Source organism: Lupinus angustifolius, chromosome LG09 (assembly GCF_001865875.1).
Source record: "Lupinus angustifolius cultivar Tanjil chromosome LG09, LupAngTanjil_v1.0, whole genome shotgun sequence".
In the NCBI taxonomy this organism is placed as follows: domain Eukaryota; kingdom Viridiplantae; phylum Streptophyta; class Magnoliopsida; order Fabales; family Fabaceae; genus Lupinus; species Lupinus angustifolius.
This window is the reverse complement of record NC_032017.1, coordinates 20,886,165-20,901,863: the sequence shown is the minus strand read 5'-3', so window position 1 is coordinate 20,901,863 and position 15,699 is coordinate 20,886,165. Positions and strand designations below refer to the sequence as shown.

The window sequence follows — 15,699 nt, the reverse complement described above, 5'->3', positions numbered from 1 at the left end:
ATTTTTGTATAAATATGATCTTGTGGACAACAAAGTAACGTAATTATATTCTCATTAACTAAACTCATAAAAATTATAACCAAAACGACATCATTCTCTTAAAAAAAATGGCAATCAAAATTAATAAAAACGATTTCATTTGAGTGACGTGTCAAAATTGGCACAAGGGACATAAATCATGTGGTCATGTACCATGTAACAACATATAAGTAAATTTGGGTTAATGTTAACGTTAACAAACAGTTAAGGATGCAAGAAATAATACTCTTGGAAATATTAGGCTAAAATAACAATTTAAAATTAGTAAAACCGAACATTATCAATAGAATATGTATTTATTTAATCTTAACTTTATTACTTAGGTCCTTGTGTATTATAAGGGTGAAATTGAAATTGATGGAATTTTTAGGACAATGTCCTCACAAATTGGAACACTCACGTGATGCAACCGAAAATAAGTCACACAGTTATTTTTACTAACTATATAAGTCTATGAACGCATACATCAAAGTTTGATTATATTATTCCATTTTCGTTATTTATTTTTGCTGAACTTCACTTTTGTAGTGCTCTAATTAATGGAGGAGAAGAGTGTTACACAATCAAAATTGGTTTTTGCTGTTAATGGTGAGAAGTTTGAGCTTTCCAAAGTTGAACCTTCCACAACTTTGATCCAATTCTTGCGTTCTCAAACTCCCTTCAAGAGTGTTAAGCTTGGTTGTGCTGAAGGTCACTGATTCTTTCTTTTTCTGTATTGAAATTTGAAGCATTTCTGATTATTACTGTTTTAGTTGTTGAATTAATTAGTTTTTAGTGTTTCATCTTTTCCTTGCTTTTGATTTTCAATATTTATATATGTATTGTTTAAAAAGTTTTCTTTTTTTGGGATCTAAGTGCTGTCTATAGAGGGAATCATATTTTCTCTGCATGTTTTTGGTTTTGGAATAAATCTGGAGTTATGTTGATTGGCTTTACATTTTCTGCTTCTGAGATTAATTCTAATGTTAAGTATCCAAGTAAGTGAAATCCTGAATGGGGTTTTGAGGTTAGTCTGCTTCTGTAGGATACCTCTTCATTTTTTGCAGTTATATGTGTTCCCTTTCTATGAGATGGGACACTTTAAATTCTATGGTTACTTTGTTGCACGTTTTCTTTTCGTAATTGTTGAGAAGCGAGTGTAGATGGGATTAAGTAAACCGTGAGCGTAGGAAAACTGAAGTTACTCTATAACCCTTTTTAACGGATGGATAAATGTGTGCGATTCAACCCTAATACATTATACATGGCTTACTAGACAAGAGAATGGAAGTAACCAGTAACCGGTAACCACTAACTGATTGCATGTACAAGTAACTAATCACTGACAACCCAAACTAATCATTAACTAACCCGACTATATACTGTAATAGTACTAAGAAGCAGATCTAATCAGAAGAGTTACACATTGAAACTTGGAATTACTTTGATCATGGTTTAAGATCAAATGATATATGAGCCTGTACTGGATTCAATTACGATTGATTGTGCTGTACGAATAATTTTCTTGTTTGTACAAAGAAGAGGTTATTTACAGCTAGGTTTTGAGGGGGAAGTAAGAAAAATTATTTACTTTTCTGATGGTCTCTTCATGAACATGGGGAGAAAGTGTTTTACTTTTTTTAATAATCCTCGACATTTTTTTTCAAGTTGGTAATTTATATTTTTTTATGGTTGGTTTCAGGTGGTTGTGGTGCATGCGTAGTTTTAATCTCCAAATATGATCCAGTGCTAGACAGAGTTGAGGATTTTACAGCAAGTTCTTGTCTCACATTAGTTTGCAGCATACATGGGTGTTCCATAACAACAAGTGAAGGCATCGGAAATAGTAAAGATGGGTTCCACCCAATTCATGAAAGATTTGCAGGATTCCATGCCTCACAGTGTGGCTTCTGTACTCCTGGGATGTGTGTTTCACTCTTTGGGACACTTGTCAATGCCGAAAAGACCAACCGTCCAGAGCCATCTCCCGGGTTCTCAAAAGTGACTGTTACTGAGGCTGAAAAGGCTATTGCAGGTAACCTTTGTCGCTGTACAGGTTATCGACCCATTGCTGATGCCTGTAAAAGCTTTGCAGCTGATGTTGATATGGAAGATTTGGGGTTTAACTCTTTTTGGAGAAAGGGAGAGATCAAGGACTTAAAGATTAGTAAGTTGCCTCAATTCAACCATAATCACAAGAGTTGTAGATTTCCAGTGTTTTTGAAGGATATCAAGCATGATGGTGTGTTCTTGGCTTCTGAGAAACACAGTTGGCACAGTCCTACTAGTCTAAAGGAGCTTCAAAGCTTATTGGAAATAAGCCAAGCCAATGGAACTCGGCTAAAACTGGTTGTTAGTAATACAGGTACAGGATATTTCAAAGATAAAGAAGTCTATGATAAGTATATTCATTTGAAGGGAATTTCTGAGCTCTCAAAGATCAGAAAGGATCAAACAGGTATTGAAATTGGAGCAGCAGTGACAATATCCAAAGCTATTGAAGCACTAAAGGAATCGTGCATAAGTGATTTTCTCTCAGAGTTTGTAATGATACTTGAGAAGATTGCTGATCATATGACCAAAGTTGCCTCAGGGTTTATTCGGAACACAGCCAGTGTAGGTGGAAATTTAGTGATGGCACAAAGGAATTATTTTCCCTCAGATATCGCTACAATACTCCTTGCTGTGGATTCAATGGTTCACATAATGACTGGTACACTATTTGAGTGGCTTACATTGGAGGAGTTTCTAGAAAGAGCACCATTAAGCTTGGAAAGTGTACTTTTAAGCATTAAAATTCCATGTTTGAAGCTTAATAAAAGTAAGTCTTTAGAACAAAGAAGTAGATTCCTCTTTGAAACATACCGACCCTCTCCCCGACCTCTTGGAAATGCCCTCCCCTACTTAAATGCTGCGTTCCTGGTTGAGGTGTCTCCATGCAAGGATTCTGGTGGGACAATGATAGTCACCTGTAGGCTGTCTTTTGGTGCCTATGGGACTAAACATGCAATCAGAGCAAAAACTGTTGAGGAATTTTTATCTGGGAAGCTGTTAAATGCTAGGTTTCTATATGAAGCTGTCAAGTTGCTTACAGTCACTATTACACCTGAAGATGGAACCTCAAAAGCTGACTACCGGTCAAGTTTGGCAGCTGCTTTTCTTTTTCAGTTTTTTAACCAATTAATTGACAGTCCTGTGGAAATAATCGATGGCAATTTTAACGGAGATGCTAGTTTTTCTTTCACCGCGGATTCTGAATTAAAAGAGAAACATAAGCAGGCTCATCATGATAAAATTCCAACTTTACTTTCATCTGGAAAGCAACTCCTTGAAGCTGGTAGAGAGTATCATCCTGTTGGTGCGCCAATTGTGAAATCTGGAGCCTCACTACAAGCCTCAGGTTTGTTTTGAACCACCAAGTTTTGAATTAATTTAGTGATAGCTTCCTTATCTTTGCATTTCTATTCACATGGGTAAACACAAGTTTTAATGTGATAGAAGTTGTGGTTTTTTATTCATATTAAATTTCATTTGATAGAGGGTATCCTTGCGACACACAATGATTGCTGCATTAAATGACCCTCTACAAATCCCACATCGGTAGGAGAATCAAGCAACTTGTCTTTTTAACTTAAACCCATTCTTTGGCATATAATCTTTGTCAAGTTGAAAATAATATGTCCCTCTTTATCCTTACAAGATTGTCACAAGAAATCACATGGCAACTATTTTTTCTTCTGTAAAAACCTCCCCCTTACTCTTCTCTTGATTTGGAGCAGTCCTATATTTCATTCTTAACTAATTACCATGTAGTTGAAATAAAACACCATATCTATATATATATATATATATATATTAATTTAGACAGACACACTGGTTTCAAACTAACCGAAAATCCACTTACCCATTGCTTGTCTCAGAGCTTTTCTAGTGTCATTAGTTGTATGTCATGGTCATTGTCATCGCCAGTAACTATAGAACTAAATCCTAGACAACTAGGATTAGAAAGTGACATATCTCTAAATCTCCAAGCTTTTTATCAGAAAACTCTCCAAGCTTTTGAGTTTTGACTAGTCTTTCTCTGATAGACTGTTACTATCATGTTTTAATGCTTTTCAATCTCGACTTTCATGTTTAATTGTTTTAATATCTTCTCAGTAACCAGTACATACATATTTATGAGTAAATCATATATAGGCGAGGCTGTGTTTGTAGATGACATTCCGTCACCTACAAATTGCTTATATGGAGCATATATTTATAGTGAAAAGCCTTTAGCAAGGATAAGGAGTGTAAAACTCAGGCCTGAATTGCAATTGAATGGAGTCAGGGAGGTCATTTCAACTAAAGATATTCCCAATGGCGGGGAGAACATTGGATCTAAGAGTATATTTGGTGATGAACCTTTATTTGCAGAAGATATTGCTAAATGTGTTGGTGAACGTCTTGCCTTTGTGGTGAGTTTTTAAATCTCTCATTTTCATTCAACAGAGTATTAGCTTCTGTTTCATTTCTTTGGAGATCGATGCATCAAATAATTCCATCTTAGTGACCAAATGGTTTCTTTAGGTTGCAGATACTCAGAAACTTGCAGATATGGCTGCAAACTCTGCTGTTGTCGATTATGATATTGAAAATATTGACCCACCTATTCTGTCCGTGGAAGATGCCATTGAAAGGTCTAGCTTTTTTGAAGTTCCTCCTTTTCTCTACCCAAAACATGTTGGTGATATATCCAAAGGAATGGCTAAAGCAGATCACAAGATTCTTTCTTCCGAGGTATGTAAACTATATTCATTGTGCCCTATGTTTCTCTTCCTTTCTGTATGCACCTTTGTGGCTATCTACCTTGGTTTCTAATATAATGTTTAAAGTCTCTGCTATATTAGTCAAATATATTCATTCTCATCTTTCAAACTCAATATGAAATGTAGATGAAACTTGGGTCTCAATACTATTTCTATATGGAGACACAAACTGCACTTGCTGTACCAGATGAAGACAATTGCATTATGGTTTATAGCTCAAGTCAGTGCCCTGAGTCTACACATTCTATTATAGCAAGATGCCTAGGTATTCCTGAAAATAATGTTCGAGTAATTACAAGAAGGGTTGGGGGAGGTTTTGGCGGAAAAGCCATGAAATCCGTACCCGTAAGTATTTAGTTGTGTATTAAAATTTTGAAGATCTTTTTACTTATTTTTAGATCTCTATCACTGTTTTTAGTAGTATGACTAGCTAATAATAAATGTCTATGGTTTTTTCATATATAATGTTCAGCAATTTTAAAAAAATTATTCCGATTTTTACTTATATAGATTCTTTTGAAGTCAGTCTTTTGAGTCCCATATGGGCTCTCATACCATGTTGAATAATTGCATATAATTCCAATTAAAAACTAGCTCATATATAATGTTTGCTGTTTGAAGATCTTTGACACTTGATAATATTAATTGAAAATGAAAACAAAAAACAAACCAAACATCCCCTTATTTGATTTATCCTCTTCCTTTTTGCACCCCACGCAGCAAGGGGTGGACATCTTCTCTCCAAAAACTGTACTACTGCATGTGCCATTGTTTGTAATTGGTCAAAAAAATATTTAAATATTAAATTTTTAACTTCAATATATTTTTTCAACCAATCACAAGTACTGGCAGATGGAGTGGCACAATGTATGGAACAGCAGATATGCTCCCCACTGTAAGATGGTAGACAAAGTTCAAAAGACCAGAAGTTATTTACAGAAACTTAACATATATGATAACATAGTGCAAGTATTGACAATCAGATCTTGCAGGTTGCTACATCGTGTGCACTGGCAGCACACAAATTACGCCGACCTGTAAGGATTTATTTAAATCGAAAAACTGACATGATAATGGCTGGAGGAAGGCATCCAATGAAGATAATTTATAGTGTTGGGTATAAAAATGATGGGAAGATTACTGCATTAGAACTTCAGATATTGGTCAATGCAGGGATATATGTAGATATAAGTGCAGTGATGCCACATAACATAGTTGGTGCACTTAAAAAGTATGACTGGGGTGCTCTATCTTTTGATATAAAGGTATGCAGAACAAATCATCCTAGTAGGTCTGCAATGAGAGCCCCTGGGGAGGTGCAGGGGTCATTTATTGCTGAAGCTGTAATAGAAAATGTTGCAGCGGCACTTTCAATTGATGTAGATTCAGTCAGAAGCATTAATCTTCACACACACAAAAGCCTTCAGTCATTCTATGAAGGTTGTTTTGGTGAACCTCATGAGTATACCTTGCCTTCTGTGTGGAATCAGTTAGCTGTTTCTGCGAACTACGAGCAGAGAACAGTAATGGTAAAGGAGTTTAACAAGATTAACATTTGGAAAAAAAGGGGAATTTCTCGAGTACCAGTAGTGTATCAATTGATTCTAAGACCAACCCCTGGAAAAGTAAGTATTTTATCAGATGGGTCTGTCATAGTTGAAGTTGGAGGAATTGAATTGGGTCAGGGTCTCTGGACAAAAGTGAAACAGATGGCTGCATTTGCTCTCAGTGCAATTCAATGTGATGGAACTGGTAGTCTCTTGGACAAAATACGGGTTGTACAATCTGATACTGTTAGCTTGATTCAAGGGGGATTCACTGCTGGGAGCACTACATCGGAGTCAAGCTGCGAAGCAGTTAGGCTTAGCTGCAATACTTTGGTTGAGAGGTTAAGACCTCTCAAGGAAAAGCTGCAGGAGGAAATGGGCTCTATTGATTGGAAGACACTTATTCTTCAGGTAGCTACTACAAAATAAAACAGCTCTATTTTAAACATTGGTAATTTTTCGGCTTGAAGAGGAAGTGTCTATTCTTTAAATTTCTATAGCTTGCTGTTAAAAATGCATGGTTTTTCTTTTGCTCATCCGGTAATTGTTAATTTATTTTGGGCAGTTCTACAGTTTATATTTTGTTATGCGTACATTCTACATATATCTGAAAATGTTATTCCTATAAGACAAAACCAGTTCTCTTCATAGTCACGCAAATAACTTGAAGGAAATGGTATTTTAACATAGTATTTATAATTGTGCACGAGATATATTGCCTCAAGCTTTTCCTTTTAGGGTCTTGTGGTGTGTGGAAGATGGCACTTAGGATGCTCTCAATATAACCCCTTTTAGTAAGGAAGATATTCAGTGAATAAGATGTGGAAATGGGGTTAGGGGCAGATAGTTTCATCTTATTTTCCTAGCCCACAAGCAAACATATTTAGTTATCATCTTGCTGACAATTTATCAATATACAGGCATACATGCAAGCTGTGAACTTATCAGCATCTGCATTTTATGTACCCAGTCTTGATTCCTCGATGTACCTTAATTATGGTGCTGCATTAAGTGAGGTAAGTTTTTTTTCCCTTATGCATATTTCAAGTTGGCTGAAGTTAGTTCTCTTAATTATTAAAGTTATTGTGTCATCACACAAGCCATATTACTGAGGTAAAGGAATTTTTTCACAGGTGGAAATAGATCTTCTAACCGGAGAAACCAGATTTTTGCAAACAGATATTATCTACGATTGTGGACAGAGTCTCAACCCTGCAGTAGATTTAGGACAGGTAGGCTCACTATGTATGTAAATACTAAACACATCCATGCATGTCATCTTGAAGGGTGGACAAACCACTGCCACACTATGCCTTATGCTGGAAATTTAATTTATTTTATAAAGAGTAGAGATGGCAAGAATCGACTTCTGGTGGTCGTTTTGTGAATGAAACTTCGATATCTTGTCAAGAACCAACTCAAACCAAAAGTTTAATATTATAGTTGTAGGTCCATGAACATTAATTGTCTCGCAAAATATTAGGCTGATTTTTTTTGCCTTCTTGCAAAATATTCTATGTTTCTTATGTAAAGTGCACAAGGGATGGACTGGTTTGGTTTGTTTTCTTGAAGGCATAGTTCTGAGAATTACAACAATATAATTGCACCTTGCAGATTGAAGGAGCTTTCGTCATGGGGTTAGGATTTTTCATGCTTGAAGAATACGAAACAAATCCCGATGGTTTGGTGTTGGCAGACGGCACATGGAACTACAAAATCCCTACAGTAGACACCATACCTCAAAATTTTAATGTTCAAATAATCAACAGCGGGCATCACCAGCATCGCATTCTCTCTTCAAAAGGTATGACTATGACCATTGATTTCCTAAAATTCTTCATATGGTTTTTAAATTATATCTGAACCATATATGTTATTTTTGACTAGTTTAAAATTTTCCGACGAATTGTTTTTTCGAAATTTGTTATTGCAGCCTCTGGTGAGCCACCCTTACTTTTAGCAGCTTCAGTTCACTGTGCCACTAGAGCAGCTATCAAAGAAGCCAGGAAACAGATTCTTTCCTGGAGCAACATCAACTCAGATGATATACATGATTCAACATTTCAGTTGGAGGTCCCTGCAACCATGCCTGATGTTAAAGAACTCATTGGACTGGACATTGTACAAAGATACCTCATATGGAAAATGGGTAGGATGTAAAGGAACTCATGATCCTGGAAAATAGAACAGTGATCTCTTTCTCATAAAGATCATATAGTGAAAGAAAGATTTTGCAATTTTTTGAGGTATGTATGGACCAGTTCAGCAAGTAGTTTCTGCATCAAGAATAAGGACTAGTCTCAGATATATTTTGAGGAAATTATACTGACCTCCTCTGAGATTTATATTATCATTTCGATAAATTTCGAAACATGAGGTACTATTATAATTACATCCAATCTCAAGGGAGGTTAGTATTGTTGGGTTTATTCAAGTGTGAAGTCCCACATTAGATATGCGGCGAGGAGTGAAAGAGTTTATAAGAAGGAAAGGCCCATGGAACTAATGCCTTAAGGTTTTGGTTCAAGATGTGGTGTCTTACTTGTGACTCTACACTCTTCCCATACTCATGTAACAATGGAACCTCCCGGTGGTTGGAGGCTCCCCGGTCGCAGTCCGGTCCAACAAGTATAATTTCGAAACATGAGGTATTATTCTATGTTTTTGGTTGATGAAAGAAAAAGTGAGGAATTGCCCTTTGGTTTAAATTTGTTCTACCTCAGTGTAACATTATTTATATGTTGATACACCATTAATGAATTCACACCCTTTTTCTCAGTCTTCTTTTTTTCTCAAATATATGAACTTTTTATTTAATAATCTTTATAATAAATATTGTAAAAAAAGATTTTTATTACATCTTCTATTCCATTTGTTATCTTACTAATTAATAATATGCAGATGATTTATCATGTTCAATTCAATACTTGAACAGGAAATACAATATTGCTTCTTATGTTAATAAAAAATAGTTTGAACCTTGAGATTTAAAGCAAAAATGTCTCTTCCATCTCTTTCATAATGTTATTATTTCACATGCAAATAGAAAACAGTCACTTCAGTAATATTTCTTCTTGAAAGATCTGGAAGCAACAGCTATACTCAACAAATTGAAGTCTTATATATTTTTAGTTCAATAGTGTTGTAACTCAAATTCTATAACTTCTTTTACAACTAATCAAACTATCTCTATCTATTACTTACTTATTACATTTTATCTAAGTTGTCAAAATAACATTGAGTAATTTCCCTATGTTTTTCGACTTTACCAACTTAGTCCCTAATAATTTTAAATTATCAACTTAGTCCTCAACAATTTCAACATGAAACACATTAATCCTTCTATCCATATCCATCAGTTAACGTTAATAGTTTGGCCTATATGTTGTTAACTGCTGACATGACTAAACATCTTTTGTCCATGTTGGTAAATCTGACATGTCACAATGTGTAATTTTTTTTAAAAAAAACAATATCTTAAAACTTCTTCTTTTAGTTAAATTATGGAAACTTCATGCATGGTGTACAAAAGATAATATCTAACTTAAAACAAAAGTGGGCTACTTAGAGCATTTGGCACTCTATCAAACCATTAGATTAGAGCCAATTGATCAAGTTGTCAATAATTTGCCTCAGTGGTCAATAATTGATCAAGTTGCTGCCATCAGATTCTATCAAAAAGTTGAAACTTCACATTGCCTAATTCTTAACATTTACAAATTTCAACACTTTTCTCGATTTAAAATTAGCCGACTCCACTTAATGAGATTAAAGTTCGATTATTGTTATTGTTTTAAATCCAAAATTACATGTTATACACTTTCCCTCACTTGATGAATAGAACAACTACCAAAAGTTGGAACCAAATATATAAGTTGATTTCATTATAATTATATTATTTATGTATGGCATAGGCCCTACCATTGGTCCCATTACTGTTACTTAATTTTTTCCCTCTCTTTTGGAGTCTTTCTCGCAAGTCAACATTCACCACTAGGACTATACATCTCTATATAATATATATGCAATAAACAAAACATAATTTCTTTTTATATTTATCATCACCATCATGATTGAAATGGATCCATGAACAAGATAAAATCTGTTACTCAAGTAGCTAAATTGCAATCCTCATAGTGGATTTTGAAGGACAGTAGATATAGTATGATAGTTATATTTATATATTTTTTATGTAATTAAATATTACTTTTTTGAAGTTTCAATGATGATTAAAAGTAAATGTCGGTTGATGCAGTACATTTTTTTTCTGTTAAAATAAAGTAGAAAAAGAATATAAGAAACATAAATTGACCCAAGTTCTAAGTTTCAGATTATACAGAACCAAAAAGACAAATCAACCTCATTCATTACAACCACACATTTAGTTTTCTTGTAAGTGCTTCTTGTTCCTTAGCAACCTCTTACTTTTACTGTCATATTGTTAACTATCTTCTAATGAGTAACATTCTCCTATTATTGTTTATAGTTTATTTCTCTGTCTTCTTTTATGATGCTTCTGCTCTTATATCTGATGGAGTGATTCTGTTGTCACTATTGAAACACTGGACCTTTGTTCCTCATGCCATAAACTCCACATGGAATGCATCTGATTCCAATCCATGTTCATGGGTAGGAATCAAATGTGACCATGCTCATAATGTGGTCTCAGTTGACCTCAATGATCATGGCATTATTGGTCAACTTGGACCACAAATTGGACAATTGCATCACTTGCATACACTTGTGTTGTCAAGTAATAGTTTTTCAGGTAATATACCTTCAGAGTTAAGCAATTGTAGTTTGATTCAGTATTTAGATCTTTCTTATAACAGCTTTAGTGGACAAATACCTGGTAGCTTGAAAAAGTTGCAAACTTTATGGTTTATTAGCTTGGCCTCGAATCTAATGAGTGGTGAAATTCCACATTCCTTGTTTCAAATTCCTCACTTGAAAGAAGTGAGCTTTCATAGTAACCAGCTTAGTGGTTCTATCCCAGATAATATTAGCAACATGGCTGAACTGTTGAAGTTGTCTCTATATGGTAATCAGTTGTCAGGGAACATTCCTTCATCGATCGGTAATTGTTCTAAATTAGAGGCTTTGTTTTTGAATGACAACAGATTGAATGGTAACCTTCCTGAGAGTCTTCAGAATCTTGAAAATCTTGTTTATTTGATGGTCAGAAATAATAGTCTTGGAGGTACTATCCCACTTGGTTCTGGAAACTGTAAAAGATTGTTTATTTTGGATCTCTCACTTAATGCATTTAGTGGAAGCATTCCCTCTGGCTTGGGAAATTGTAGTGCTTTAGCCGAATTTGCTGCTGAGAACAACAACTTAGTTGGCAGTATCCCATCATCCTTAGGCCTGCTACATAACCTTTTAATTCTTCGCCTTTCTGAGAACCGTTTATCGGGGGAAATATCTCCAGAAATTGGCAACTGCAGATCTTTGAAGAAATTACATTTACATTCCAACCAACTGGAGGGGGGAATTCCTGATAAATTGGGAATGTTAAGTGAGTTAGAGGACCTTCAACTGTCTTTCAACCGTTTGACGGGTGAAGTCCCAGGCAGCATTTGGAGGATTGAAAGTCTTAGGAGCATCTTGGTCCACAACAATAGCCTTTTCGGGAAACTACCTTTGGAGATGACAAAGCTCGAGCATCTAAAAAACATCTCATTGTTTGACAACCGGTTCTCCGGAGTCATACCTCAAGGCTTGGGAATCAATAGCAGTTTGGTGAAGTTGGACTTCGCAGATAATAAGTTCACTGGTAATATCCCTCCCAATCTTTGCTTCGGAAAACAGTTACTTGTGATGAATATGGGGCGTAATCAACTTCAGGGTGATATACCTTCTGATGTAGGAAGATGTGCAACTCTAAGGAGGTTGATTCTCAGTGAGAATAATTTGACTGGGTTTCTTCCTGATTTTGAAAGTGATTTAAACCTCCGATACATCGACATAAGCAAAAACAACATCAGCGGAGCAATTCCATCAAATTTGAAAAATTGTAAAAATCTCACTGAAATTAATATCTCAATGAACAGGTTTAGTGGGATCATACCATCGGAGCTTGGAAAACTTGAGAAACTTGTTGTTTTGGATCTTTCACACAACAATTTGGAAGGTCCTTTGCCACCTCAGCTGTCAAATTGCACCAAAATGGACCGTTTTGATGTGGGATTCAATTTCCTAAATGGTTCATTTCCATCAAGTTTGAGGACCTGGACGAAGATATCAACAATAATATTAAGAGAGAATCATTTTACTGGAGGTATCCCGGGCGTTTTATCAGAATTTAGCATGCTACGCGAGTTACAACTTGGTGGTAATTTGTTTGGAGGCGAAATTCCACTATCGATGGGAACAATGCAAAATCTGTTCTACGGGTTGAATCTGAGTGCTAATGGATTGACAGCTGCGATTCCTTTGGAAATTGGGAGGCTAAAACAGTTGCAAAGTCTGGATTTATCCCTAAACAATTTGACAGGAAGTATAGATGTTCTTGGTGATCTTGTTTCATTAACTGAAGTCAATATCTCATATAATTTCTTCAATGGTACTCTACCAAAAAATCTGATCAAGTTTTTGAGTTCCTCGCCATCATCGTTTATGGGTAATCCTCACCTATGTGTTAATTGCTCATCTTCGCAGGACTTGAGTTGCACTAAAAATAGTTATTTGAAGGCATGTGTCGACAAGTCAACAGATCACGCTGGCATCAGTAAATTTGTAATTGTGATGATAGAAATTGGATCCTCAGTTTTTGTTTCTGCTATACTCGTAGCACTTATGCACAGATATATGCGAAGAAAAGAGAAGCCAGATGATTGTGTAAATGACTTGTGGGTAGAGAATCGACAAATACCTCTTGCTTTACTAATGAAGGCGACAAATGATCTAGCTGATTCGTATGTTATTGGTAGAGGAGCCCATGGAATTGTTTATAAAGCCGAAATTGTGTCACATAAAGCTCTAGCTGTAAAGAAGATTGTATTTGGAAGCAACCAGGGGAAGCACTTAAGTACCCTGCGCAAAGAAATTAAAGCCCTTACGTATAAGCATAAAAATTTGGTCACTTGTAGGGGCTACTATATTGGAAAGGACTTCGGTTTAATCTTATCCGATTACATGGAAAATGGAAGCCTTCATGATATTTTGCATGAAAAAGATCCCCCACCACCCTTAAGTTGGAATGTTCGGTTTAATATAGCAGTCGGAATTGCACAAGGACTAGCATATCTACACTATGATTGTATCCCACACATAGTGCATCGAGACATCAAACCAAAGAATATACTTCTTGATGCTAGTATGGAGCCTGTTATAGCTGATTTCGGTACTGCCATGTTCAGGAACCCTAGTGAGTATTCTGGTAGTAGTTCTCAATGTAGGCAAAATCTTTCAACATGCATTGCTGGTACTGCTGGCTATATTGCACCGGGTAATTAATTATTCGTCTACACTCACTATCGATTTTCACACCATTTTTTCATTGCTAATAGTAACTTGTGCCTGCTGCGATGCGGTTTGAACTTTATGTTTTGCATTGTCCCTTATTACAGAGAATGCATATGCAACACTGCCAGGCAGAAAGTCCGATGTATATAGCTATGGGGTAGTTCTGCTTGAGCTATTAACCAGAAAGAAAGTATTAGTAATTTCATTCACGGATAAGAAGGAACAGGAGATCCATTTAGTTAGTTGGGTTAGATCTGTCTGGTTGACAACGGGCAAAGTTGAGAAGATCGTTGATTCAGACCTTGCAAGCGCATTTCTCAATTCAAAAGTAGTAGCAAGCCAAGTCGGTGGTGTTCTTATGTTGGCATTAAGATGTACAGAAAGGGATCCAAGGAAGAGACCAACAATGGAAGAAGTTGTTCACTTCTATCATAGAGGCAAGTTCACAAGAAGGCATGATGATGAGGTTTATGGTACTGAAGTTGTAGCCGATGTAGCACCACAACCATATACCTCTCTTGATATTTTAACCAGTGTTCCAGTTGTCAGTACTACATCAGTTTCTCCTATTCAGGGAGGCTACAATCACCACGGAGAATGTAGTACGGCTGCACCATTGAAACAGATAAAAGTTACATTCGATGTGGAGAGAAAACCGGAAGATTCTAATGACTTTGGCTGGTGGTGGGATGCTAATCAATTTCATCAGGGAAACTCTTCGGATGATTGGAAATTCATGTCTACACCGACAACTAGTACTGATGCACTTGTAGCACAACAACCATATAACTCTCTTGATCTTCTCACACATGCTTCATTTGTACGTACTAATTCAGCTCCTAATACTCAAGGAAACTACCTTCTACATGGAGAATGTAGTAAAGCTGCACACTTAAAACAGATAGAAGGTTAATTGAGTATGAAGAGTGAACCTAAAGATTCCAATGATTTCAGGTGGTGGGAAGATGCTAATCAATTTGGTCTATGAGTCTATGATTAACATATATTGATGGACTTGTAATTAAAGTAATGGGCAATGGTAAGGTAGATGCTAAACAAGTAGTGGTTGTGGCTCTAATTGTTCCTAAAATAACATATACTTGGCCTTATTTGACCCTTCTTCCATCTGTTTTTGGTCCATTAGTTACTGAGCCTTTCAATTGGTTTTTTGTCTCTAGTTGGCATAAGTATATGCAACAGAAGAAATCATTGAAATCAATGCCCAAATACTACTTCATAACACCAACCAAGGCTACTCTTGAACTAAGTGAAAGTGAGTAACTATGGAAAGAATTCCTAGGTCCCTATAAAGCCAATATCTTTCAGTGGTTCAAAGTTTATGAAGGGTGACAACAGAGCAGAAAAATCATAGGAGAATGCAAAGAAACAAACAACAAGAGTAACACAAGAGAGGTTGCAAAAGCACTTAGAAGTGAGTGATTGGAAATGAGACAGTTTAGTTAGAGAGGAGAAATTCTGGTATATTTTTTGCTTCTTATATAAGCAGAGTGTTGAACATATTATTGTACAATTGCAGGGGTTTAAAATTTATGGTAAATTTTATTCTTTTTATTAATTGTTAAAAAATTAAATTTGAAGTATGAGATGAATGTAAATGTTTTATTATATTATAATATTGATGATTTTATGATTTGTTAAAACTTTGAATAATATTAGGAATTAATGTTTCAGAGTTTACATTTAGAACAGGTTAAAATTTGATATCTATTGGAAAAGAAATAATACAATATCAGAGAATTTAATGTCATCTATAAAAACTAAAAAAATATAAATAAAAAAAATTTGGATTCACATGTAAATTGGATAAAGGGTCATATCTTAGTATAGATGAAAATAAA

The 15,699-nt window shown here is 35.5% G+C and overlaps 2 protein-coding genes across 4 annotated transcripts; both read left to right on the top strand.

The window, feature by feature from the left end:
- Nucleotides 468-8,760, top strand: LOC109356785 (indole-3-acetaldehyde oxidase-like). 2 transcript variants are annotated; one of them, XM_019600323.1, is made up of 11 exons: nucleotides 472-729; nucleotides 1,721-3,418; nucleotides 4,216-4,475; nucleotides 4,588-4,797; nucleotides 4,953-5,171; nucleotides 5,819-6,784; nucleotides 7,294-7,389; nucleotides 7,507-7,605; nucleotides 7,988-8,177; nucleotides 8,307-8,541; nucleotides 8,599-8,760. In XM_019600323.1, the coding sequence occupies exons 1-10, from the start codon at nucleotides 579-581 to the stop codon at nucleotides 8,531-8,533; spliced, it is 4,116 nt and encodes a 1,371-aa protein (XP_019455868.1). In that variant the 5' UTR covers nucleotides 472-578; the 3' UTR covers nucleotides 8,534-8,541; nucleotides 8,599-8,760. The 2 variants fall into 2 exon arrangements, with proteins under 2 accessions (XP_019455869.1, XP_019455868.1); XM_019600324.1 differs by lacking the exons at nucleotides 7,988-8,177; nucleotides 8,307-8,541; nucleotides 8,599-8,760 and adding an exon at nucleotides 7,726-7,930 and having other exon boundaries at nucleotides 468-729.
- LOC109356786 (receptor-like protein kinase) lies at nucleotides 10,712-15,373 on the top strand. Of its 2 annotated transcripts, none has more exons than XM_019600326.1 (3): nucleotides 10,712-13,823; nucleotides 13,945-14,650; nucleotides 14,974-15,373. In XM_019600326.1, exons 1-3 carry the CDS (start codon nucleotides 10,829-10,831, stop codon nucleotides 15,119-15,121), a joined length of 3,849 nt encoding a protein of 1,282 aa, XP_019455871.1. In that variant the 5' UTR covers nucleotides 10,712-10,828; the 3' UTR covers nucleotides 15,122-15,373. The 2 variants fall into 2 exon arrangements, with proteins under 2 accessions (XP_019455871.1, XP_019455870.1); XM_019600325.1 differs by having other exon boundaries at nucleotides 13,945-14,748; nucleotides 14,779-15,087.

Bases quoted from the DNA above. Each gene is read 5' to 3' on its own strand.
- LOC109356785 (XM_019600323.1), top strand. From the start codon at position 579: ATGGAGGAGAAGAGTGTTACACAATCAAAATTGGTTTTTGCTGTTAAT. The intron at 730-1,720 runs GTCACTGATTCT...GGTTGGTTTCAG, and splicing joins TAAGCTTGGTTGTGCTGAAG to GTGGTTGTGGTGCATGCGTA. The intron at 4,476-4,587 runs GTGAGTTTTTAA...TGGTTTCTTTAG, and splicing joins GTGAACGTCTTGCCTTTGTG to GTTGCAGATACTCAGAAACT.
- LOC109356786 (XM_019600326.1), top strand. From the start codon at position 10,829: ATGAGTAACATTCTCCTATTATTGTTTATAGTTTATTTCTCTGTCTTC. The intron at 13,824-13,944 runs GTAATTAATTAT...CCCTTATTACAG, and splicing joins TGCTGGCTATATTGCACCGG to AGAATGCATATGCAACACTG. The intron at 14,651-14,973 runs TGCTTCATTTGT...TCCATCTGTTTT, and splicing joins TCTCTTGATCTTCTCACACA to TGGTCCATTAGTTACTGAGC.